This window comes from Cygnus olor, chromosome 17 (assembly GCF_009769625.2).
Source record: "Cygnus olor isolate bCygOlo1 chromosome 17, bCygOlo1.pri.v2, whole genome shotgun sequence".
NCBI classification, from domain to species: Eukaryota; Metazoa; Chordata; class Aves; order Anseriformes; family Anatidae; genus Cygnus; species Cygnus olor.
This window is the reverse complement of record NC_049185.1, coordinates 11,512,290-11,536,254: the sequence shown is the minus strand read 5'-3', so window position 1 is coordinate 11,536,254 and position 23,965 is coordinate 11,512,290. Positions and strand designations below refer to the sequence as shown.

At 54.6% G+C, this 23,965-nt stretch overlaps 1 protein-coding gene across 1 annotated transcript in view; it reads right to left on the bottom strand.

Moving 5' to 3' along the window:
* Positions 1 to 23,965, bottom strand: part of NCOR2 (nuclear receptor corepressor 2) — a 223,225-nt gene that overhangs the window by 136,924 nt on the left and 62,336 nt on the right. Inside the window, exons 2-3 of the mRNA XM_040577005.1 lie at positions 18,113 to 18,324; positions 4,778 to 4,905 (exon numbers count right to left, since the gene is read on the bottom strand). Of these exons, the coding sequence (XP_040432939.1) occupies positions 4,778 to 4,905; positions 18,113 to 18,217 (233 nt within the window). The 5' untranslated portion in view covers positions 18,218 to 18,324. The remainder of the gene's footprint in view (positions 1 to 4,777; positions 4,906 to 18,112; positions 18,325 to 23,965) is intronic.

Genomic DNA, 23,965 nt, shown 5'->3' with positions numbered 1-23,965 from the left:
TTCAGCACCGTGCCACACAATGGCACTGGCTCACTCAGGTGGACGAACACTTGTGCATCCCTGCAGCTCCCCGACGTGCTCCTCATTCACCTTTCTTCAGACCTTTCTTCCCAAATCTGGAGCCCTGCTGGAAAAACCTCTTGGCAGTCCTGGGTCGCTGGAGCATTCCTTGGCCTAATGACTGCAGGGACATCCCGTGTTTCATCAGACCTGCTGCACACAGCACAAGATCACCTTTCCTCCCTAGAAACAAATCTGGTTCAAGATTACGCATGGAAAAGTTGCTCCACCAACTGTTACGCCTCTGTGGCAGCCAAGGCAAAGCCCAGGTTTCCCCTCACACCCACCACGGCACAGCGACCCGTCCCACGAAGCCTGGTGACCCCACACCTCCTCTGAGGCACCTCGGTCACCTTCTGCGCCCACCCGCGGACGTGCCCGCAGCCCACGGAGAGCAGAGGGTGCTTGTGGGACAGAGGGCTTGCCGTGACACCGGCACCGAGCACCCACGCGCCAGCAGCCGCCCTCCCCAGCCAGCATTTTCCCACGTTCATCTAAGGAGGGAGAAAATCCATCTCCCAGGACACAATTTCAAGTGTGAAAAGCCACCAAGATCTATGGTTGCAGGGGATTTCAGCCGCACCGGCGCTCGCTCCCGAGAAAAGGGTCACCTTTAAAAATGGAAACTTTAATTAAAGACCATGAATAAAATCAGATTGGTCGCGCCGTTAACTCCGGAACAGTTGGTGCCATTTGGCCCGGCACAGATGAAGGCTGAGAAGTGCACATTATTTCCAGCGGCCACGCACGCCGCACCAGCTCCCCACCCGCTCCAGACTCCCACAACTCCCCGGGCTCCTCGGCCAGAAGGATTAATCACGTCCAATAAGCGCAGTAATTAGGCCTGCTCTCATGCTGTACTGCACATGGCTATCTCGGATGGCTGCAGAAGCACAGCAGCTGCTCAACGTATCCCAAATATCATACTTGAGATGAAGGCTGGGCCAACTCCTCAAACTCCTTCTGACTGCTGAGCAGAAAGACTCCAAAAAGAGAGCACGGTCTCATGAACTGGTAAAATAATCTCCTATGAAAATAGTGACTCATCTTATTCTGGACAAAGGCGGAACACACCGCGTTAACATGCATACCATTTATTTACGGCCACGTTTTCTGCCAGTGAAGCCATAATCCACCCCAGCATTCCTGCGTTAACAAGGAATCTCGCTTCAAAACTGTAACTCGCACAAAGCCAGAAAAGCCCAGGTCTTTGATTTTTCAGACCCCTCGCCCCACTGGCACCTGCCACTTAACTCGATCCACTTTGTCTCCTTTCAGATCAAAATACATATAGAAGAGGAAAAAACGCTAATTCCTGTCACCTTGCCAGGACATTCCTCTGCAGGCATTCATGGTACGACTTGTACCAACAGCGGATCCTGAAATACTGCTCCTCGCTCCCGCAGTCCAGTTGGCACAGCCGGCTGAACAAGCTGAGGGGAAGTCGCTGGATCCTTCCAAGAAAAAGCCTGCTACCAAAAAAGTCATCAAGGAAAGCAGCACATCCCTGCAGAGGGCCACGGAGCCAGGCGGCCCTATAGCAGCGCGTTCCGAAGGGCTCAAGTTTCCTTCCCTTCTTCCAAGCCAGGAATGCTACACAGGGAGCTCGAGTCTCTGCCCATCCACCAAGGGATGACGACGGCTCTCAGGGCTGACTGACCCAACACTCAGGACTGTCTCAGAGCCCCGTTCCTTCCAGCACGTTACCACTCGAGTTTTTGCCACCAGCACCTGATCTGTACCCAAAAAATCACGTCCATGGTGAACTAATCCACTGCTTATTCCCTTTTCACCGGACTATTCCTTCGTGACCACAACAAAACAGCAGCCTGGAGAGGCAAAATAACCTGCGACGCTACAGGCAGCCCATCTAACCACCTTCCACTTGCACTGCACTCACAACTTTATTCCTTTAAGGGGTGGGAGTGATCCTGGAAGAGCATCAGACAGCACAACCAACACCAGACAGGCTGCTTCCTCTCCAATACCCAAAGCAGAGGGGACTGGAAGGGTTTCCCCCCCGCAGCCGACACTTGCTTCAAGGGGAGGAGGAGGAAGGCAGGAAAAGCAGCCTGGAAATTCATAACCAAATGCCTGACGCCCACCACCGCTGCGTGCCAGGCAGGGCATCGCACAGCTAGACCCAGATGAGATTCCTCCTTTCAGACACAGCACACCCTGTGCTTCCCTCTATTTATTCCCCCGTGCCCGCTTTGCAGACGTTATTTGTTTGCCATTGGTCGCTCCCTCCTCCCAGCCCCTCATGCTGAGAGCCAGCTGCCTCTGCTCAAAACCCATCAATCCCAGCCCAGGAACAAAGCCAAAGTGCTTACAGATGCGCCTGGCGTGAACCTGCCAAAGGGGACTCAGCTGCAGAGACGGCTGCTTTCACCGCCCTCCCTCGTCCTGCCTTTGCTCCGCTGCAGGCAGACCCAAAGCTGGGTTTTGGGGTGAACATCAACGTCCAGCCCGACCTGCTCCAGGAGTCGCAGGGCCCCGCAGCTCTCAGGTGAGCGACCACGCTCCCAAAGGGCTCCATTTACAGTGCATCAGGCGCTGTTTTACAGCGGATCCTCACACTACAAAGACGGAAAAGCAAAGGCCATGGGAGAGGTTTTAAAGCACAGCACTTAAGGATGCAGAGAAACAGCAAGTGGCTTTGTGAGATAGACTGGCACCTCCCCAACCTCAGCTTGACTTAAAATGACTTCAATAATTAATTACACTAGGTTGAAAATTTCTGCAGACCCCTCATTTTGCATCCCCAGATGCGCAATTTCAATTCATTTATTTTTTTTAAGTTTATATCCAAGCATTTTGGTACAAGATGCCAACCGGGCTAAACTTAAGTGGCAATGCTAGCTTTATTATCAAGTCTAATTTTTGCAAAAGTTCAATTCTTCAAATGCTACAGGAAAAAAAGGATGCAAAGTAAGTTGGGTCTGCCATTAAAAAGTATTCCTTTTATAGCATGCCAAAACTTAATCATTCAGGTTGAAAGTGCTGAAGCAACCACCATAACCGCTTGGATGCGTATCCTGTGTACCTGACAACCCCAATTAACATTTGCCCACAGTCCACGTGATTGTCAACAACAGAAAAAATAAGTCTGGGGAGTCTGAAACATTTGTAAGCCGAATGGAGATGCTTGGATGACCACAACAGATGAGGTGTGTGGCACAGCGCACACCAAGGCTTGCAGCTGTTTCTTCAGTTATACAGAACAACCAAGATCTTTTTTTTTTTTTTTAAACAGCATATTCAGACCTTGAAACCTTCGTTTTACTGGAGAGCAGAACTGGTTCTCCGTTCTGCAAACCATAATTAGTGTGAAAATCCGAAGCAGGCAGGAACATGTTGCCAGGTCCTCTCTACCCATCTCCCCCGTATTTAGCTGAGCCTGGTCTGCTTCCAACTTAACCGTGTTACACTGCGCTAAGGAGAAGTCGGCGCTGGGGAATCAAAGCAAGTCAAGGCAGCGTGTCACGCAGCCGTAAATGACTCGTCGTCAGAAGTGACATTACGCCTCTGTACGTGCAAGGGTCACAGGCCTGTCCACAACCCAGAAGAGCCCGTCCAGTAGGGCATATGCAAAACTAACTTGGGAGAATGGTTTTTGCCTCCAAATTATCACGGTTTTGTTTCTGCTGAGCACCAAGCTAAATCCATCCCACTAGAAAAAGAGGGTCCTGTCGGCATCTCCAGCAAAGTCCCTGGTGCCCTGGTTACTCTGCGTCCTTACTCATTCAGCAGCCTGATAAAGAACAGAAGAGTTGGGTTGGAGGGGTACTTCAAAGACCACCTAGTCCAACTGCCTTCCCTCTCCCCTAACAATTATGATTTTAGAGAAGCAGATTCATTTCTGGCTGGCCACAGGCAGCGGCTCAGTGACTCTGCACTACTTTTATTCTTAGCCTAGGGAGCGAGCATCAAAAAAATGCTTTGCATAAACCTACTGCTGCAAGGTTCTTATTTCACTTCCAGGCAATTTTTTTTTTTTTTTTTGCAAAACCACTAAGCATCAAATGCAGAAGAGAAACTGTGAGAGAGCAGCATTTTGTGATGAAACAGAGAGCGAGAGTGATGGCCTTTAAAACAGATCAGCTCCCGTGGTTAATGCAGCTACAGCACCGCGAGCCTCATGGCACTTGCCTGAGCTGCACACACAAACACCGAGAGCCTGACGCAGGAGGCGACGAAAGCAATCAGCGACACGAGGAGAGCCGCAAGGGCATCGGGCAGGGAAAGCAGCACCTCAGAGAAAGTGGCGAGGGGAATACAGAAAGAGAAACAAAACCAATGAAAACAGGGAGGAAGAGCAGCAGAAGAGGAAGCGGAGGTGCATAATGGCAATGAGCTATTCTCATCCCTCCCTTCAGCCCAGGGAGCCACATACCAAAACCAACGGCACATTTTCTATGCTGGAGGGAACTAACGCAGCACGTTGTAGCTAAACAGAGATGTGCAGCTTCATAGATGGTGTGTGTGTGGTGGGGTTTTTTGGTTGTTTTTAAGATGTCTTTAAAATGCATGACAGTGCAAGGGGAGAAACCACAAGGCAAAGGAGCCACTTGAGTTAGCTAAGAGAGGCGCAGCACCTGCACGCAGTCAGTACCAATAAGTAACCAGGTAATAAGTTATAATAAGTTGCCCAGGTCTGTGCGAACTCTGCTGACACGGTCGGTGTGCCCAGCGGCCCCGGAGCAGCCCGCGGTACCTTTCATTGCCCGGCTGGAACTCGGAGAGCAGGGACGGCCTCCTCCGTTGCGGCTGCATTATAGACCCCGGCGGGAGGTGGGAAGCGTAATCCCTGGAATGATGCTGGTACTCTAACAGCGCGACATCCTGCAGGAACAAACAGAACAGCTCGTTAGGACGGTGGCAACTTTCAGGAAAGCCGTGAACCCCAAATGCTCGGAAGGAGCGGTGCCAGTGCTCTGGGCCCCCACAGCCTCCAGCCCCACAGCACCCAGACATGAGCCCAGCCCCAGCCCCAGAGCAGGCACACCAGCACTTCTGGCATACCAGCAGTTATGATGGCTTCAAACCCAAGACTAGGAACAAGTAAGGAGAAAATGAAAAGTCGCAGGATACTTTCAGCTTCCACACAGCCATATGGAGAAAGAAAGGGGAAAAAAAAAAAAAAGAGGAAAAAGCACAAATGTTATCTCAATAGGTCCCTTTAAACACAGCTCCCCTGGGCTGAGCTAGAGGGGTTTGAAAGGATAGTTCGCTACTTATTATGTGCACGTCCCTTTTGTTCCTTGACCCTTGGAGAGTACAGTACAGTATGTTCCTGACTTTAATTAAATAAGAAGCCCTCCTGCTCTGTGCCACAGACTGCTTCCAGCAACAGCATTTCAGCAGCTACGTTTCAATTGCTATTTTTTATTTGCAGATAGATACTTGACCAGAAAAGAAGAGTAATCATCTAATTAACTAAGACCTTCAGCAATGGCATAGAAAGCCCTGCCACAGAATATCCGTGGTAACACTGACACATATTTACATTAGAACCAATCCCACCTGGGAGTCTATTTCGAACAGTCCTCACCCAGAATGACACCGAAAAAAAAAAAAAGGCAGCTCCAACTGCCTCAAAAAGAGAGAGAAACATCAGGGTCAGTAACAAAACAAAAAACACCCAACAAATGAAACACCAAGTACTTGCAGTTGGGAGGGGAAAACCTCTCAGCCTGAACAGCTGCAGCAGACGTTATTTGATCAGATGTAATGAAGACTGATAAACGCCAGCACAGCAGGGACGAACCTCAGCGAGGCTGAGTGGCAGGCAGAGAAAGGGTTTTGGAGCTTACACTGCACCACGCTGCACCTCCAGAGCCCTTCCCGAGGTGTAAGCGAACGCAGCACCCAGCACTGGATGCCGTGCTCCCCTCCAGCCGCGGAGTACGAGGAAGTATCAAAGCCCAACAGCTTTGGCCAACACAGGATAAAACTACGCGTTTGCCCAGTAACTTTCTGGAAAGCCAGGAAGAAAAATAAAAATGCTAAGCACTCAGTCGAGGGGAGCCAAGAGAACCGGAGCCCCCGCCCCAGGTTCGGCCTCTCTCACGCAAAAGCCAAGAAGGTCAAAGACGAAATGGAGGAGGAAGGGCGGGGGGTGTCCGAAAGGCATACCAGGATATTTTGGGAACCAGGTTTATCTTTCCCTAGCATCAGAAGCAATGCTGTGGTGGTGCTGCTCTGAGCGATCTGAGGAGGGCCCAGGAACCAAGGCCCCAGGCAGCTCCAGGCTCCGGCTCTGCCTCAGGCCTCAGCCTCCGGGGCAGGCCTCGCGAGACGAGGAGCAGGACACCCCTGACCCACCTGATCAGGGATGTTTGGCTTCTGCTGTGAATCCGGGTACTACGAGAGGGAGCTACCCTGCTTTTCGTAGCTCTGCAGTCCCCGTATGTGAGGTCCCGGGGTCAGAACACACCGCCGGCCCAGCCACAGCCGGGAGAAACTCAGACGCCTGAAAGGCAGGAGCACTTTGAGCACTTGGATCTCCCTGCCCCGGCCAAAGCAGGATTGCTGCCCACGTACAGCAAGTTTCCCCCCGTTCACGCTCATCACAGTTTTAAAACAAAACCCAGAAAGCAAGCTATGCAGCTCCTGACATCTGCACACAAAACAAACACGCGACGTCTGGGAAGGCACGCCAGCAGGCCCGCAACCAGGCCCGTCACCTGCTGTGGGCGTACAAACGAGAATTACCCGTCTGGGAGGCTTGGAGGCTGTGCCCTTGAGAAAGAAAAAGAAAAAAAAGGCTCAAGTGTCCCGAGAACCATCTGTTTTTCCTTTCCCTGTGCCCACACTCAGCTGAGCTTCGCCTTTTCCTCCTCTGCCCCCTTCCAGAAAAGGATTTCATGTGGCCAGGAGACTTGATCCGTGGTGGGGCCAGGACCACAGGCACAGCTCGCTGGCTTCAGCACCAAGGGCACCAATTCTGCTCTGCCAGGCGTCCCCCGACGCTCCCCGATCGGCTCCACTTCTCACATCGGCACTCGGTTTTACCGGAAAAAAACGTAACACAAAAAGCTACTGAGGGGGGATTAAACGTGACAAATTTCTGTGCCCTGTGATGAACTGTCAAAGGAACCGTGGGAGACCTGGCAGAACGTAGGTGGATTAATTGCTCCGAAAGTTACTACAGTAAATTGCACTGTGAGCTATGGCTGTGTTCTTCAGACGCAAGTGCCGGAAAGGTTTACGAGCTGCCTCCAGAGGAGACCTTGATGTTGTTCGGCCGCGTTTTGAAGGCTGACGCCGGGAGACACCCTGCTGCCAGCGATGCTGCATCCTCCGCGCACGGACAGGAGCAAAGGAGCGGGGTCCAGCGGTGCCACGTGAATCGCCCCGACACCACAGCACGATGTGGTTCACCCCACAGCCTGACCCACAATTTCTAGCACCATTTTGGCACCTGCTCATGGGCAGCTATAAGACAACTGAACTACGGCGACTCAAAACTCTGCAGCCCCGAGCTACGCATTGCTCCTTTTCTGTCCGCTGTTTTGCTGAGTCTTGCTCACTTGCACATGTTGCTCATGTTCTCCCTTCCTTGTCTCTTTGCATCTCTTCTTGCCCCGTGCAAAGCCTCCTCCCACTCCCCCAAACCGACTGAGGGTCAGAGCACCTTCTGCAGGGCCCTCAATTCTCCTTCACCCACTGCCTCCTGGTGGGACTTTGTTCCTTTCCTTTGTTCCTTCCTGTGGCTCCGTCTGGTTCAGGTGCTCCCACACGCATGTACTTTGTGACTTGGGGAAGGCTTACAGACTCTCATAAGCTCTGTAAACATCATGGAATAGAAATTAAGAAAACAGAAAGAGAGTGGAATGCCAGGTACTCTGACACATCAACAGGTCTGGGGAGCAGGAGGATGGTTTGCCAAAGGCAGGAAGAGATATAAAGAGAAGGAGAGGATGAGCAAAAGGTAGAATCGAGCACCTTTTCCACTTGTATTGATAGAAGTTACGTTTCTTTACTGTGCCAAAAGAGGGGGAATGTTTCCAAAACAAAAACCAAAGCAAAACAACCAAAGTCACTTGGGAAGTTTCAAATTCAAGACCTTATCACTCTCCTGATAAAACAGCAGCTTCCCAAAAATACAACCCTGGGTGAAAGGAACTGTGTCAGCTCCAACGACGTAGGCAGAGGATAAACAAACAGGCCAGAGTTTCCTCTCTACCATGACTGTACCGTCTGGAGCCGCAGACGGTTTGAGAACGTTCAAGGCGATGCCAAGGCTGAGCTCCCAAGCTGGGGGTTAGGCTCTTCTGTCCCACACCACCAGAACACTGCTGCATTAGGCACAGCCCCGGGGCAGCAATCCTAACCCATGGAGGTGGAAGCCAGCCTGCACAACACCCCATGGCGTCAGCTCTGTAAGCAACGTCCCCCCAGAACGCCTCTACAACAGAGCACAGGCAGGATGATGCTGTCCTCTGACACCGGGGTTTGTTCCCCAGCATCCCCACAGCCCAGCCCTGGCACACAGGTCCTCGCGTGGGTTCACAGATCACTTAACGGTTGAGGGTATCTGGTGCAACCCCTGCCCAGGCAGGAACAACCCCAGCAGGTTGTCCAGGACCACGGCTTCTGAATATCTCCAGGGACAGAGACTCCACAACCCCTCTAGGCAACCTGCTCCTGCAGTAGCCCCGATGCCCAGCCAGCCCTGGGGACCCACGGGCAGCAGCACCCTGCCAGTGGGCCCGGCTGCGGGCAGACTGACAACTATGGATGTCACCCAGCCAGCAGAGGAAGGCTGGATCGCTGTGCCTGGGAGCAGCTAGACATCCAAGTGCGGTGAAGAGGCCGAGTTTTTCCGTCTTCCAGCTCAGAAATGCATTGCTCTCTTCGTCCTTCACAAGCCACCTGGTATTACGCCATGCTGGATCGCTGCCCCGGCCCAGGCCATCAATCTTGCGTGCAAGGAACAGACACTTCAAAACCAGCATGCCGTATCTCCAAAGCTTAGGGCGAAGCCAGCTAAGTAAAATTAGAAAAATGACAAGGAAAATCTCCATTATCCACTTTCAAACCATGCACCTGCAGTAGCGCTGGAACAAGTCACCTCGGTGAAATCCAGGAGTGAGCTCTCCAGGGCTCGGTGCCCTGCTGCACTGCCCCAGCTGCCAGCGACCCCCCGAGGAGGGGCAGCCCTTCTCCACCAGGACACCAAACAATGAAGGGCTGTGCAGCGACCACTAAGGGGGCAGGGGACACAGGCAGACAGCCGTCACTCCCAGCAGAACTGCAGGACCTCAGATTTCGGATGCCCACGGCGTACCCTGCACGGTGATTTAGCAGTCTGGCTGCGGCCCCAAGCAGCCTCGGGCAGACTTCAGCACCCAATGCCAAGGCCAAGAGGCTGCTGCGAGCCCCTGGCCTCTCTGGAGGGGCTGGGTTCACTCCCCAGCGGGCCCTCCTGAGCAGCTCCTGGCCCCACAACACAGAAAGCGGCCGGCGGGGCCAAGCCAGCAATAACAGCATCGCCCGGAACGGGCAGACCCGGAGTGCCTACAGTGCCATAAATCACCGTCACAGCGCGGCACAGCGCACGGCCAGCGTTTAGATAAATAAAATGCTAACAAGCCAAAAGCAGCCTCATTAAAATACACTTCTTCATGCAGCAGACTGAAAAGATGCTCTGGCCCCGTCAGACTTCCAGAAAGCTGTCCTTCGCTGCCAGCGAGGGAGGCGGGAGGCGCTTGCACTTCCCCTGCCTGGAGGTGCTGGGAGGGGGAGCTGATGAAAGCGCTCAGTCTCAAGGTCTTTTTGTGTTATTACTCAATTCTGCAGCACTGAGAGCGCCGTCTCCCTCCCCTTCCTGGTAAATCCTGTGACCCCAAATAACCCGAGTCTATCAGGCTCATTTAGATACAATAATCAAACTGTCTGAAGCCAGGAGACTGAATGCGCCGCTACAGAAAAGCCTTCAGTGGCACAAAAACACAGACAACCCCACGGGAGAAAAGGAAAAAGAAAAGCTTTTTCTTATCTTTAAACTCTTTTTCAGAAGCTTTCAGTCTGCTGCCTCACCTACCGTAAGCTCTCCAGCAAAATTCTGCGTGTCCTCTGACCTCGGGATAACCCACGTACCACACCAACGACTGCACGCAGCCGCACAGGCTCGCTGCTGCCTCTCGCTTTCTGTTTTGACCGTGTGCACTTGCTGGCGTGCCTCGCTTCTTCCCCCTGCTCGCAGCTGCCTGACCTCCAGCGAGAGGAGGAGAAGGAGGTTTGAGAGCCATGCTGAAAGCACCCCAGGCTCTGACCTGCAGCACAAAGAGCGTGGCCACATGGACGGGGCATCAGCCAACCGCTCCAGCTGGACAGCGTCCAACCGCGGCTGGAAGCAGCCCCTGAACGCGAGACCCCAGAGAAAGGAGGCTGGAGGAAAGCAAGAGCTGGTCTCGCAACAACAAAACTGAACCGCTCCTCCTCTCTTCCTCCCACCAGCAGAAAAACAAGTACAAATACCCAGCGCTTTTGGTTCCCTTGGGAAGCAGCTCAGGAACGAGCCCGCGGAGATGTCGAGCGCAGCCAGGCGAGCACCTGCGACAGAGCTCAGGCTGCCTGAAGCATCAAATCCCTCCCCGGCTGCTTACCACGTCTCCAGCTGAGAAAGCAACCAGGAGCTCCCCTCCGAGTTTCAGTGCAAAAATAAAGACGGCTCCGCTTAAAACCACCACTCTTGTTTTGCACCGACACCCAGTAGGAGCGGTCCCGGGGTCACTCACCACATCCGCCAGCTGAGCCGGCTCCGCGCGCAGGGTGGCACTCGCTGGAGCAGCCGCCTCTAATCACGGCTTCCGCCGCGCCGCGGAGGCGGCTCCCGGGGCCGCGGCACGGGGCTCCCGGCACACAGCGGCCTCGTCCCGGCCCCTCGGCTCCCCGTGCCCTCGCCTCCCGAAGGCAGGCGAGCTGCTGGGGCAGTGGGGCTGAAGCCAAGGGCTCCAAGCACCGTGTCGCTCGCGGGCTGCTCAGCACCAGCCTGCCCAGCATCACGCTGCAAAGAGGTGCTGCAGCGGCTGGGCAGGAACGAGGCCGGTGATAACGGTGCGGTGTGAACGGGGAGCCAAAAAAACAAGGCACTGCTATTTGTTCCCCTATTTGTGAAGTGCCCCTTGACTAATTTTTAGATGACAAGGCCTGGAGCCCGTTCCCACTGCTCACAAGCAGCACACGTGCTGTCCTGGGAGCGCCTCTGAACCGCGGGGACCCGCTGGTGGGGCCGGCGTCCCCCCGGGCCACGGGGCTCGGGGCAAGCAGAGCCGGGCACTTTCTGGCCGCTGCCCCGGCGTGCCCTGCACGCCTCCCAGCAGAGCTCGTTTCCCCACATCAAAGGACACCCTCTGACACCCTGAGCTACTCCCCAGACAACAAGGCCGGCCAGAGGTGACACGCCAGACCGAGAGGTCGAACGCGGCGTTTGGGGCTCGAGCGCCCGGCACGGCACGGCACGCAGCAGGTCGAGCAGGCTGAGCCGAGCTTCCCACGCCCACGAGCACACCGCCAGCACCGAGCGGCGAACCCGAACGGGAAACCTGCGAGGGCCTGCGACCATCCAGCAGCTACCGCCTGCGCTAAGCAGCTGCTCAGGCCGCTTTACGTAACCCTGGCTGAGCAGGAGCTGGGCTCGCGGTCAGTGCCGCCAAGAGCTCTCCAGCCCGAAATGGGGGGTCCCCAAGGAGCAGGACATGTCCCTCACCCCCCCTTTGTACTTTGAAAAACAGAAGTCGCTTTAAACCTCTTTCTGCCAGCAGCAAGTGTGACCTATTTTAGCAATAAAAGGAAAAGCTCTCTGGTGCCTGGATACCCCTTGGCGCTGGCAGCAGCTGCTCATCAGACCGAGAAATGCACTTTTTAGCCGCTGCCTGGAGAAAACAATTTTTTGCCCAAATCCGATTCAGGTAGGAAGAAGGGGGAAGGTCTGGGAGGAACCAGCACGGTGGCAGAGCGCCCGCTGCTGCCCCAGCACTGCGGAGAGCCATCTTCTCTGGGAGCAAGAGGAAACCTCTGCAGATCGTCACTGCTGAAGCGCAGAGGAGGTGGTTATTGATCAAAGCAGGCTGGCCCCAAGCACACTGCTGTCTGCCCCACATCCTCCCCAAAACGCTGGGAGGAGCTCGCTGCGGAGTCAAAAAAACAAAAACAAACAAACAGCTCCTCCGCAATCAGCTATACTGCTGGAGATAAGGTCAGTAATAAAAACCTGCCTGAATACGTGCATTTTTATCTTGCCTACGGGGATGCAACATGTGCTGAGAAGACAAATGCCCCCATTGTTCTGACGCGGTCTCGTTGCCATCCATCTCTCAGACGCTGCTGAGTTGGCCTTTTGTTTTAGGAGGTGACCACACTGCGCGTGGCCTCTTCTTGGAAGGCACTGATTTCTGCTGCCATCCCCGTGCTGAGGCCACGGCTGCTGCCAGCACCATTAGCGCCTGCAGCAGCTGCACAGTAACGCGTCCGTCCTGACGCCTTCTCCCCCTCCCTCTCCAGTGAGCCAGGGCTGTCAGCGATGTTCTGCTGTCCTGTCTGAGTGTGCCATTCACGGACAAGAGGTCGCGGCGTGGTGGGGACAGCTCTCGGCGACGCCGGCCTCCTGGACATCTGGCTGCCTGGTGCTGGAGCCGGGCCCCGGCAGCCAGAGGTGCACGCAGAACAGCAGCACGTTCATCACAGGGCTACGCTTGGATTTCTCTCCACCACAAGGCTTTTGGCCCCTTCTTTCGTCCCCATCGTGCCCAGGCACCGTTGAGCCGGGGGTGTCCCACCTGCCCTTCCTCCATCCCTCAAGCTCACTCTGCTTCCAGGAGCCGGTCGGGGTCACAAACGCTTCTGCGGGATGAGCAACCCTTCTCACACCACAAACTGAGGCTTCCACCTTAAAAGCACCAGGTCACTCTGCTCATCAGCACAGCCCTTGTGCAGGAAGCCCCCCACCATCTCCCACCACACGTACTGACACACAACACCCAGCACCTACCTGGGGGCCCGTGCAGGACCTCGCTGCCTGTCCATGTCCCCCATTCAGCTCTCAACTACACTTCCTCCTGCCCCCACAGCAACTTCTTCAGGTCAAGGGACCCGACCTGCTTGCCGTTTTGAATAAATGTGCCAACTAGAAGCAGCCCCCCGCCTTGCAGGAGGCGTTTCCACCCCGGTGGCTGCAGAGGCTGGTGGAGCAACGCAGCCAGAGGCAGGCTGGCAGCACAGAAAACCACTGCACGTCTCCAAAAGGGGCATTAGTGGGTCTCTACCTATGCCAAACCGCATACGCAGCACAAGTTTTTTCTTTCCCTGTGGCTTTACAACCTTGAGATCAATCAGAAGCAAAGGAGTACCCTCTACATCAAACCATGCCCAAAAAGCAGATTAGGGAGCAGCCACAGACATTTGCAATAGCTGGAAGAAAAAGAGCTCTTTTGGCTAAGCGCTGTACCCTAGGGAAAACGAGCCCTGCTCACAGCAGCTACCGTAAGCCAGCTCCTTGTTCCTGGCACTGCAAGAGAGACCCCAGGGCAGGGCATTAGGTGTTCTCTTCCTTCGCTTCCAGCTCTCCCGATCCCGGAGCACAAAGCCAATTTTCCTAAAACCGCTGCTCAGCTGCTCCGATCTCGTAAAGTACTTCAGAGCAAATGTCAGGGCAGTTCAGGAGAGATGCTCTGAGCTCTCGTGACAGAGCTGATCGGAGGGGGTATTTCCAAGGCAGGTTTTTGCACTCCTTCAGCCATCAGCTGGAGGCTGGCAGACAGAGGCAGGAATCGCCCCCCGCTCAGCTCCGCAGCCGGTAGCAGGAGCCTTTCTTATCCGCGCTTGGAGGTGGTTGGAGAAGGCTCCTTGCAGCCTGGGGGATTTTAGCATTTGGCACTGTAAACTCTTCCGTTCTGCAAGCTCCGGGAGCTCTGACACAGACTGGCATCTTGCTCCCAGTAGATAAAAGAGTGAATAACCACTCCGAGAAAAACAACACTGCAGCAAGGGCGCCGTGTGCTTGTAATGCAAAGCACGCTACCTCTCTACGGGCTTACCTGATGTCACATTGCCACTGATCATTTCACTGCAAAGACGAGCCAGCTCCTGCCATCTCAGGAACTTGCAGCTCCTCGCACGACAGGACACTCGCTTTAAGTTGCTCTACTCCAGCTGCCGGGAGTTGTTTGGGCAGGGAAGGCACACGTTGCCCCCAGGCCACCATTTGGCCAGGACATCACATCACCACACCAGTTTGCACCGAGCTCGTCGCTGGTTCAGACACACGGGGAAGTAGTTATCACTGGCCAAAAACCAAACAATCAGCTGGGGAGGCTGCTGCACAAGTGCTGTTTTGCAAACAAAGTTTTAATGCAGGAACTACAGCGGCTTACAGGGAGCTGCTCCCACACAGCAGAGGTGGCACGGCAGGAAGCATGAAGTCCTTGAAAGCTGGAGCATGGCGTTAAGGAAGAGGAAAGCTCACGTTTCCACCTTGCTGAAGCATCGTGAAGGCAATGGGGCCACCCCAGCCCACATCCCAACACTCCTTTGGCAGCAAAACATCAGGGCACCACCAGCAGAACGACCGCCGGGGCACTGCAAGCGGCTGGACACCTGGGGAGGAAGAGCAGGGAGCCCTTCTGCCCCCAGGGGACATCCATCACCAAGAGGCTTTAGAGGAAAAGGGGACGTGTGCTATGCACGTGGGACATTGATCTGTTTACAGAAAATACCTGCAGGTTGCCTGAAAACGAATATCCTTCGTGCCAAGGTTTCCTTTGAGAGCATGAACTTCGGGCACATTAGAAGGTTAAGAGTGTAAGTAATGTGTTTGTTCACCTCTAGCCAAAGGTCGTGGAGCATTCAAACCATTCTTCTGTTCCCAAGATGAACGTGACAGAAACCGGCTCAACGCCCCAGTATTACAGCTAATTAATATGGAAAACAAAAATGTTTCCCCTGCAGTTTGGCCAAGAACCATGTAATGCTCTTCAGAAAAAAAAACAAACTAAACCCGCCCACCCGACCAATTGGTGATTTTTTTTTTACGTAAAAAATAAGAAGTCCAACTAAACCAGAAACTTTTGACCAAGCTTCCTTCTTACCTTTAAAAGCATGCACACTTGTCAGCGGGTTTTTTTTAAAGTAACGTTTTTAATAAGATGGAATTAAATCTTCACGCCTGCCTCCCTGACAGCTGCTGGCACCCGATGCCTGCCAGCGAGGGGCAGGACGCCCCGGTACAGGTGGGGACCAACCCACCCTGCAGAAGAGAGCTTCTGCATCACCCAGCAAAGCTCAGTCTGGATCCGGCCCGTGGGCCCGCAGCCCTCCCCAGAGCTGGCACCGAGGAGCGAAACCAGGCAGCAAACTCCTTGCTGGTACCGGATCTTCTCCATCAGCTACGAACACAGCAGCAACTCCTGGACCTGGCTGCCGGGAGATGCTGCCCATCTGTACGCAGCACATTTCTGTTTGCTCATTTCAAACACATCTTTACCCCCAGGTTTTGTACGACAGGAGAAGAAAAATGCCCGGCCTGCTTTCCACTGCCTTCTGCCCCTTCATGACGCCCACTCTCGCTTGCCTCATCTGTGAAATCAAACAGCTGCAATCCTTTAAATCACTTTTCATAAAGTGTCTCCAAGCCTAAAATAATGTCACGGCTCATTTCTGAGCTCAGTACTCCTGCCGCACCGCATCTCCCTGGGTGCGACCGTCACAGTTGGACTGTAATTATTTATTTGTGTTATAATGGCATTTGCAGCCCTGCTGTGCTCAGCCCCACGCACGTGCCCAGGAGGAGGTGACCCAGGGAGTTTCCCCAGCCAGGGGAAGGATCCCAGGGCCGACAAATTCCCAGTTCTCATGAAAGGCTGTCGTGGAATGCAGCAAACCAGAACCAAGACCTAATTAGATGCAAGGCACGCTAGCGTTGGGTTGGTTTTGGCCTCCCTCGCTCTCTTCCAAACAAGCTCTCACTGTGCAAACACACCCCATGACAGGACTGACCTGGCCAAGACATGCGAGCAAATACCACGGACTTTTTTTAATATTAAGCAGCACAGAGACTTCAAAGCGACTGGGCTCTCCTCTCCTGACCGACCCCAGCAGGGACCAGCCCCAGCCCCAGCACTGCCAGGCGAGATGCTCGCGGGGGTGAGCGGCTGAGAGTGAGGGCAGACGGCACGGGGACAGGAGCCCGAGGAGCACCTTCCACCCTCTCAAGCAGAGGCAAGGTGCGCTCGATCCCGCGGGGCTGGCACGCCTCCACCGAGCGGGCGCCAGGATCCTCCTGGCCTTCCATCTCAAAACCTCAACCTCCCCTGCGTGCAGACACCCAAAAGGTATCACGTAACTTTGAAAGATTGCGCGCGGCTGTAAAAATAGCTTCTAGCAGCAACTGCCAGCACCGTCTTCCAACATTAATAGGACAGAATAAAACCGGTATTCACTCTAGCCAGGGAGCGGGACAGGTTGGAGAAACCCAGAGCTCAGACCTGCAAACAACTGCCCCATTTGGTTCGTCCTGCTGTTGCGACACGAAGGGGAGCAGTGTGTGTTGGCAAGGGACGAGGACTCAACCCCAAGGCGAGGAGCTACTTGCGCTCTCCTAAAAATCCCTCTCCTCACTAGGTCTTCAGGCCTTGGGATTTGTCTTTAAATCGGCTCTGCAACAACAGCAGATCTTGCTCACCTGGGCACATTCTGCTTCTGCTCCTGCTCGAGTTCCTGATAAAAAGAGAACTGGGATTTTCTTGTTCAGACAAATGCTCTCGTTCCATCCCACCTCCCAAATAAACACGCTCACACTGATGGAAGCAAATCCCCGCTAGATCAAACCAGGTCAGCCTGTCTCACACCCTGGATGAAAAGCTTCTTTGTGCAGAACCATGCAGACCCCAAGCAATCTAGATGAGCCAGTTAATGCAGCCAAGAGCTCGCCTTGCACCCTCCTTACATTTCTATTTCAAAGCCTTTCCGAGCTCCAGCTCTGCTCTACGCGCTGCTCTGCTGAAGCCCAAAGAGGGCAGACAGGGAAATTTCACCCCTTCAGTGACATACCTTGGATTTCCAGCCTTTCAAGTCAAACCTTCGATTCGGCGCAGCAGGAGTTTTACAGTTCAGCAGCCTTTACCATCAGACAGGTAACCCCGAGACAAGGTCACCTCGCTAACTCGCCTTACGAGCGCTCTCCTGGCTGCGGTCACCGCGCTGCAGCTCACCACGAAGCTGGCTCCAGAGAGCAGCCTTACAAGTGAGCGCCACACTCCAGCACCTAATAAGATTCATTTAAGCAGCCTGAGCTGACTAAAGCTGTTCCACTAAGGAGAGTTTTTTTCCATTAAGGGCTTAAGCCTAAAGCATTCAAACATCCAGGATGAGCAAGCACAGACGTGAGTGACAGGGCACACAAGAGAGAGGCTGGATCTGGGTGAATTAACCCATGCGAGCTCCAGCGCCTTCAACAAAGCACAGCCAGCCCTCAGCTTATGGCTTGATCCAGGGGGAGACAAGAGCACAGGTCAAAGGGGAGGGAGGGAGGGAAAAGTAGGGGGAAAGATAAGACGGAAAAGATCGCGGGGACCTGAGGACCAAGGAGGAGCGTGCTGGGGAGCGATGAGCCCACACCCAGGAGAGGATGCCGCTCCTCTCGTGGTGCAGGGCGAAAAAGGTCACGCTGAAAAAGGCCAGAGTCAGCGTGCTCCAGCTCTGGGTGGGCTGCAATCCATGCTTCCCCTCTCCCCCAGCCTTCAGTGCTGCAGCACTACCCCAGTGCACTCCCTGGGTGGACAAATGGTCTCCAGCACTCAGAGGTGATGAGCCGGAGCCCATCGCAGCAAGGGCTAGGAGGAGAAAAGCTGAAAGCGCCGTGCAGAGGAAAGGAAGAGGATCACGTGAGAGAGGAAGGATGAAATCCCGTATTGCAGACGCGGAAACGGCCTGATTTCTCTGCACCAGCCATATCAGAGCCAGCGCAGCTGCAGCACTGCCCCGGCCCTGGGGACACCACGCAGCCCCCGTCCCACGGGTGGGCGCTGAAGGAAGGTGTCCTGCTTACCGCGTGCGGCCGTGCGATCTGCACCGGGTAGGACATGGCGTGCGGGGGGTAGCGCGGCTCAGCGGCACGCCAGTTCTGTGTCACCGGCTGGGTAGATCCAGACATGTCGAAAGAGCAGACGCGGCGTTCGCTGCTTCCAAATCACCGACAGAGGATTAGGAGAGCCGAGAGCTCCTCTTCATCATGAGTGTGCTTCCCACGTCACGCAACAACTGCAAGCAAAAGAAGAAAGCGGCAGATTAAAACTCAAGTCGACCACAGTCCTACAAGATAGCTGAACATCAAGCCTCGGGTGATCCCCAGGACCTGACCACTCGTGGTTCTCCACCAGCCCTGCTCCTGCCCCGCGGCGTCCCTCCCGAGCTGCTATCGCAAGGTCCCTCCTGCACCCCCCGTCCCTGCTCGCACTTCCCGGCATCTGCAGACACGACGCCCTCCTTGCCAAGCTGTGGTAGTTTCTGCATCCATCTGAGGCAAGCCCCGACGTCCCGGCAGGCAACTGGACTGCCCAGCAGCCCTCGCAACCCCCGGGGCCACGCTGTGTCACGCCTCCAGAGCCACCCGAATATTGAATCAGCCTTGCTGATTAGGATCAAGTGCCACAGAAGACGGCATGGCCCAGAAGGTATTTTCACAAACATGTCGCCCACATGTTCCATGGTTTATCATGTGTCGCAATCCCTTTCGCAGCTGTAACGCAGTCAGGAAAACCAGCACAGTGGGAGGACGCCCCTCACCCCCAGGAGAGGTTTACGAGTTGCTGCTTTTTACAGATACCTCAAGCGGCGCGTTTGGAGAGGACCTTAGGCCTCCACTCGGTCAGGATTTCAGCTAAGAAGTAACAAACGTCTACGTGCTGCCAGTTCAGCAGGCACTAACCACTATTCTCGTACTAATGGTTAATTACACAAAGTGTACATTCCCACTGCTGCCTGGATTCGGAGGATGCTGCCACGACCGACCTGCGCGGGGAGAGCTGCGGCACCGCTCCCTCCTCCTCCATCTCACGCAGAGCCGCGCACACCGCCTCCTCCCCAGCGGAGGTGCTCATTAAGTATAGATTTGTGCAAGCTCCGCAGTGGTATCGAACTCTTTCATCAGCACACAAGGAGCAGCAGAAAAAGCTTAGGGTGCTGCGAGCTACCCGCTGGCCTCTCCCCGCCGCTCTCCGGGGTGCGCTGAGAGCCCGAGCCAACGCGATTTCAACTGAACCAGCAGCTGGCATGCACAAAAACCAAGAAGGGGTGGGAAAGGAAAAGAAGAGGAAGCCTTTTTTTTTTTTTTTTTTTTCCCTGCGAGACCACAGATCAGCCCGTGCTGATAAACCACTCGCTATCTGCGACGAGCAGGCACAGGACCGCCTCGCTGCTGCGCCTGCATCCACGCTCTGCTCGGCAGCCAGGCACAAAATCAAACCAAACCAACGGCCCCAGCAGGGCCTGGCAAGCAAAGGAATCCCCCTTACAGAGTGCTCAAGTTATATGAAAAAAAAAATGAAATTATTCCCATTAAGGCCTAAGGATGGCAGAAATGTGGATTATCTCGATGTGGATTATCAAGGTTTGCCCCTGGTACAGAACAGGACGGCTGCCTCGCAGGGCTCGGTGCCGCCCGCCCCCGGGCAGGAAAGCCCCTGAGCACGCCGGGGAATTCAGAGACACCCAGAAGGCGGTGGGGACGCGTTTCCACTTCCACTCTGACTGCCCCGCTTCCCCTCGCACGTCCGACGGGATGCGATGCGAGCCGCGATCCCCCCGAGCAGGCGGTCGGACACCTGCTCCGCTCACCTCCATGGCCACCACGCTCCCAGGGCTTGCAAACGTGGCCACAGGGCCGAGCTGTGTCCCCAGATCGCCGGCCCCAAGCCTCCCTGCAGCTGCCAAGGAAGCATGCGCAGCGCTCGAGAGCGCCAAAAGCCAGCTGGGATCTGCACAAGTTTCAGGTACTTTCCCAACAACAGATCCGAACTCGGGCACCCTCGCTCGCAGCCACCTGGGGGTTAATTTGCACACACATCCGTACACACGCTCCACGGTGAGGGGACCCGGAGCCCTTGGCGGGCTGCACCGAGCCAAGTGCCCCACTCAGAGCTCACCAGGAGGACTGGAGCACACCACGGCAGCTGTCTGCAGGGGAAGAAACGCAATGGCTTTCTCTTTTTTTTTTTTTTTAAAAAAAAAAACCCTCTTCAGATCAGAAGTTCAGCTTTAAGACGCAGCGCCAACTGCCAAGACACACTGTCACGCTTCAGAAGAGTTTAAAGGCTTTTTGCTTCTCTTTGTGCAGGCAGCGAGCAGAACCAAAGCCCTCCAGACATTCCCCAAACTTCTCGGCGCGGCAGCAAACGGTGACCGCGCCAGCAGATCCGCGGGCACCGCGTTGTACGGGGAAGTGACCGAGCTCAGTTATTGGAGACTGCAGTTTCTAAGGGGTGGAGATGTGGGGGTCCACGAATGCCGTTTTTACCCTCGGTGCCATCTTTGTGCTCATCAGTTCCACGCAGGCCAGCTCGGGGAGCTCCATCCGTGCACCAAAAAGCAGCGGCTCCCCAGCTGCAGGAGGACAGGTCCCCGAGGGGAGCCAGCCCCAGCAGCCGGTACCCGTGAATTAATTGTTTGTAAGAGAGGAATGCAAACAATAGGGGCAGATTAATGGGAAATGAAACAGAAATAGCGCAGCCAGGCTCCTTAAATCTTTAAGGCTGGGCTGTTTGGTTACTACTTTTCTCAACTGATTTTGATGAGGAACAGACATTGTCTCACAGGAAAAGTATTTCTCCCCCCTGGTTGGAGTCCTGATCAGAGAACGTTTTATCCACAGACCTGCGTTAGCCATTACGGTGCTAGGTACGTGGAGATTTACAGCCTGATTAGAAACAGGAGAAAGCGGGAGGTTACTGGCAAATCCAGCCCCAGGACGACAGCACAGAGCTGCGGCCGAGGCGAGAACCTGCAGGGGCTCCTGAACCCGCTTCTTCCCTCCTGTCTGGGAGCCTCCCAGGCCCCTGCCCCCCTGCTGAAGCCTTCAACACCCCCTCGCCATGGGACAGGCGCTCTTGGCACTTGGCCGCGGAGCCGTGCGTGTCTGCGCCAGGCCAGCAGCACAGCCCCGACCCCAGCAAAAGCACACACGGATTCTGCCCATGCCAAGAAAAGTAGCAAAGATTTAAGAGTCCGTTGCAAGAAAGCTGTTAACAATTAGAAACGCTCAACGCACTTGTTGCTCTTCAGAGTTAGAGTGAGCCCGGCGATCTGCTCCGTGATCCCAAGGGAGAGCTGGATCCCCGGCTTGCTGCTGCCACGGTACGAGCGTGGGTGAGCCGCCCTAATTACCCCTGCCTGGCTTCGTCTGGCTGAAAGGTGAGAACAAGGCACTCCCAGCTCTCAGAAAGTACCGCTCCATCCCTGCTTATAGCAGTTTTAAAGATCTCATCGAGAACAGAGTGCTCAAGTTTAAAATAAACATTAAAAAAAATAAGCAAAGAACCACTGAAATAAGATTAACAGGCTGTTCTGTTTCTGAAGTGCAAAGTAACGTTACTCAACTTGTGGTCTACAGACCATGATGGTCCGCAGAAGACGTTAGAAGGTAGCCCGCAAAATGACAGCAGAAAGACAACAAGAAGAGACAACTTAAAGGCAACAGCCAGTACCGCCCCGCGATGCATCCCCGGCACGGGGGAGTGAACGACGTGCTGCTAGCACTCACCGGGGTACATTTAATTGAAAAGTATTGACGCTACAGCTAATGCTTAATTGCAAACAAAACGATGCAAGTTTTAGGAAAAACAAACAGCTCTTCTTTACTCGGACGCCAAATACATGACGATTTTCCTCTTCAAACACACACTCAAAAAAGATGTATCCTCCAGTCAACTCGTGCATTTCGAAACAAAAATCAAGGAGACCTTCGTTTATAACGCTTAATTAATACCAAGCAATACCGTTCACCTCCAGGAGCCCGACCAGCCACCATGCCTAAAACCCCAGCCCGCACGTGTGCGCGGCCCCGCGGAAAAGCCCATTTATTGCCGGCAGCCGCCCCGCAGCCCGTAATGGCATTCACATGCCATACATCCCCCGATCAAAACCAGAGCTCAGAAGCAGCCGGAGACTTACCCCCGCTTTCTTTAGAGCGCTGGTGGAAGCAGAAAAATAATTAAGACGTAATGAAAATGGGTTGGAGGACATTCCTAAGAAACGCACCACAATGTAACGATAATGGATTTGTCTAATCAATATGTGCATGAAATTTTCTTGGAAGACAGCTGACATTATCCACAAATATTTGTATGTACTGTATCTATCAAGGCCTTTCAATAGGAAAGGCGGCCGTCTGCCATAAATTTAGGGCTCTATTCAGAATAACAAAGAAAACAATGTCACTGTCTGCAGCCCAGGAATCCACAGTAGCATTCAATCCCAGCGGGGTACAGAGGTTTTAAATTAAAATAGCAGCACAGGGTCAACACGAAAGATCAGGCACGCCCCGAGCTCCCCGGCAGGGCTCGGGGCTCGTTTCAGCCCCGGGGTCGGGGCCTTCACCCCGTGCCATCTCCCAGCACCGTGCCTGCCTTGGAGGAGCAGAGCAGGAGGCAGGGGCTCAGCACAACCTGACAGGTCACAGCACCGCGATGGCAGGATGTTACCCTCATGAGCAGGCACAGCGGGTCCTACGGCCACGGAGGGGATGGCAGCAGCTCAGGAGCTGTGCCCGGTGTGCCGCCGTGCCTCCTCCTTGCTGGAGTGGCACCAGTGGCTCCGTGCAGCACCGCTTCTGAGCCCCGACGAAAGGCGACTTCTCCGCCCCGCCCCTGTCACTGCCCGGAGCAGCAAAGCGGGATTTGGGACTTGTGTTACCGCTTTTCAATCTTTCCGAGCTATTTTGGGCGCAGGACCCGCGTTTAGCCCTGCCCCGAGATAACCTCTGCCGGCGTTTGCGAGCAAATCTTGGCACCGCGGCCGTGCGGAGCGAGGTCGGAGGGTTTGATTTTGCCAGGCCCGCTCCCGGCGGCGTTTCCCAAGGCAGGTTTTCCAGGCGGGCCCGCTCCGAGCAGCGGCACAGGCTGGGCCTCGTGCTCCAGCAGCAGAAAGCACACCCTGAGCCGGTGCCGGGACTCCTCGCGCTCGGCAGCCCCAGGGCCAACAGCCTGTTTGAGGGGTCCCAAGTGGTAAAGCACGCTGCTGACCCCCGGACGGCGAGCCCACGGTGGCAGAGCTGCTCCCGCACCACATCTCCAAACCCCTTCGCTCCCTTCTCCATGGCGAGTGCCGGCGCACGGGCACGCGGCCACCCACGACACGCTGCTGGTGAGTGGCAGCTGCAGGCTGCGTGCCCAAAAGGGACCCTTCAAACCCTTAAGGATACTGACGAGGAACAGAGGGGGGAAAAAAAGAAACCCCACAGAAAAAAAAAAGGGGGGGGATTTGGATCCAGGCACGGGCCATTCATGAAACAAAGGGGTTATTTTAAGTGTAGGCTGGAAATAGAAAACAAATTAGAGCATGTGAGGCCTTTGTTGAAGATGATCTGCAAAGACAAATGGAAATGCCTGAAGAGGAAATTTAAAAAAAAAAAAACACACACACACACACAACCACCCGGGCGCTGGGACTGCAAAGGGAAATCGGGCAGGAGGCTGGAGGAGGAGAGGAAAGGAAAGGAGTGATGGTCAAGTGCCAGAGCACAGATGGGACAGAGGCAGCCAGAAAGAGATAAGAAAACCAGTGCAGGACAACAGGAGGGAACCAGCAGAAGTGACTAGTGAAGCCCTAGGGATGGAAAAAACGCTGAAAAAAAAGCCCGTTTTCTGACGGGAGCCCAGCCAAAAGCTCCAGCCCCACACACGCCGGG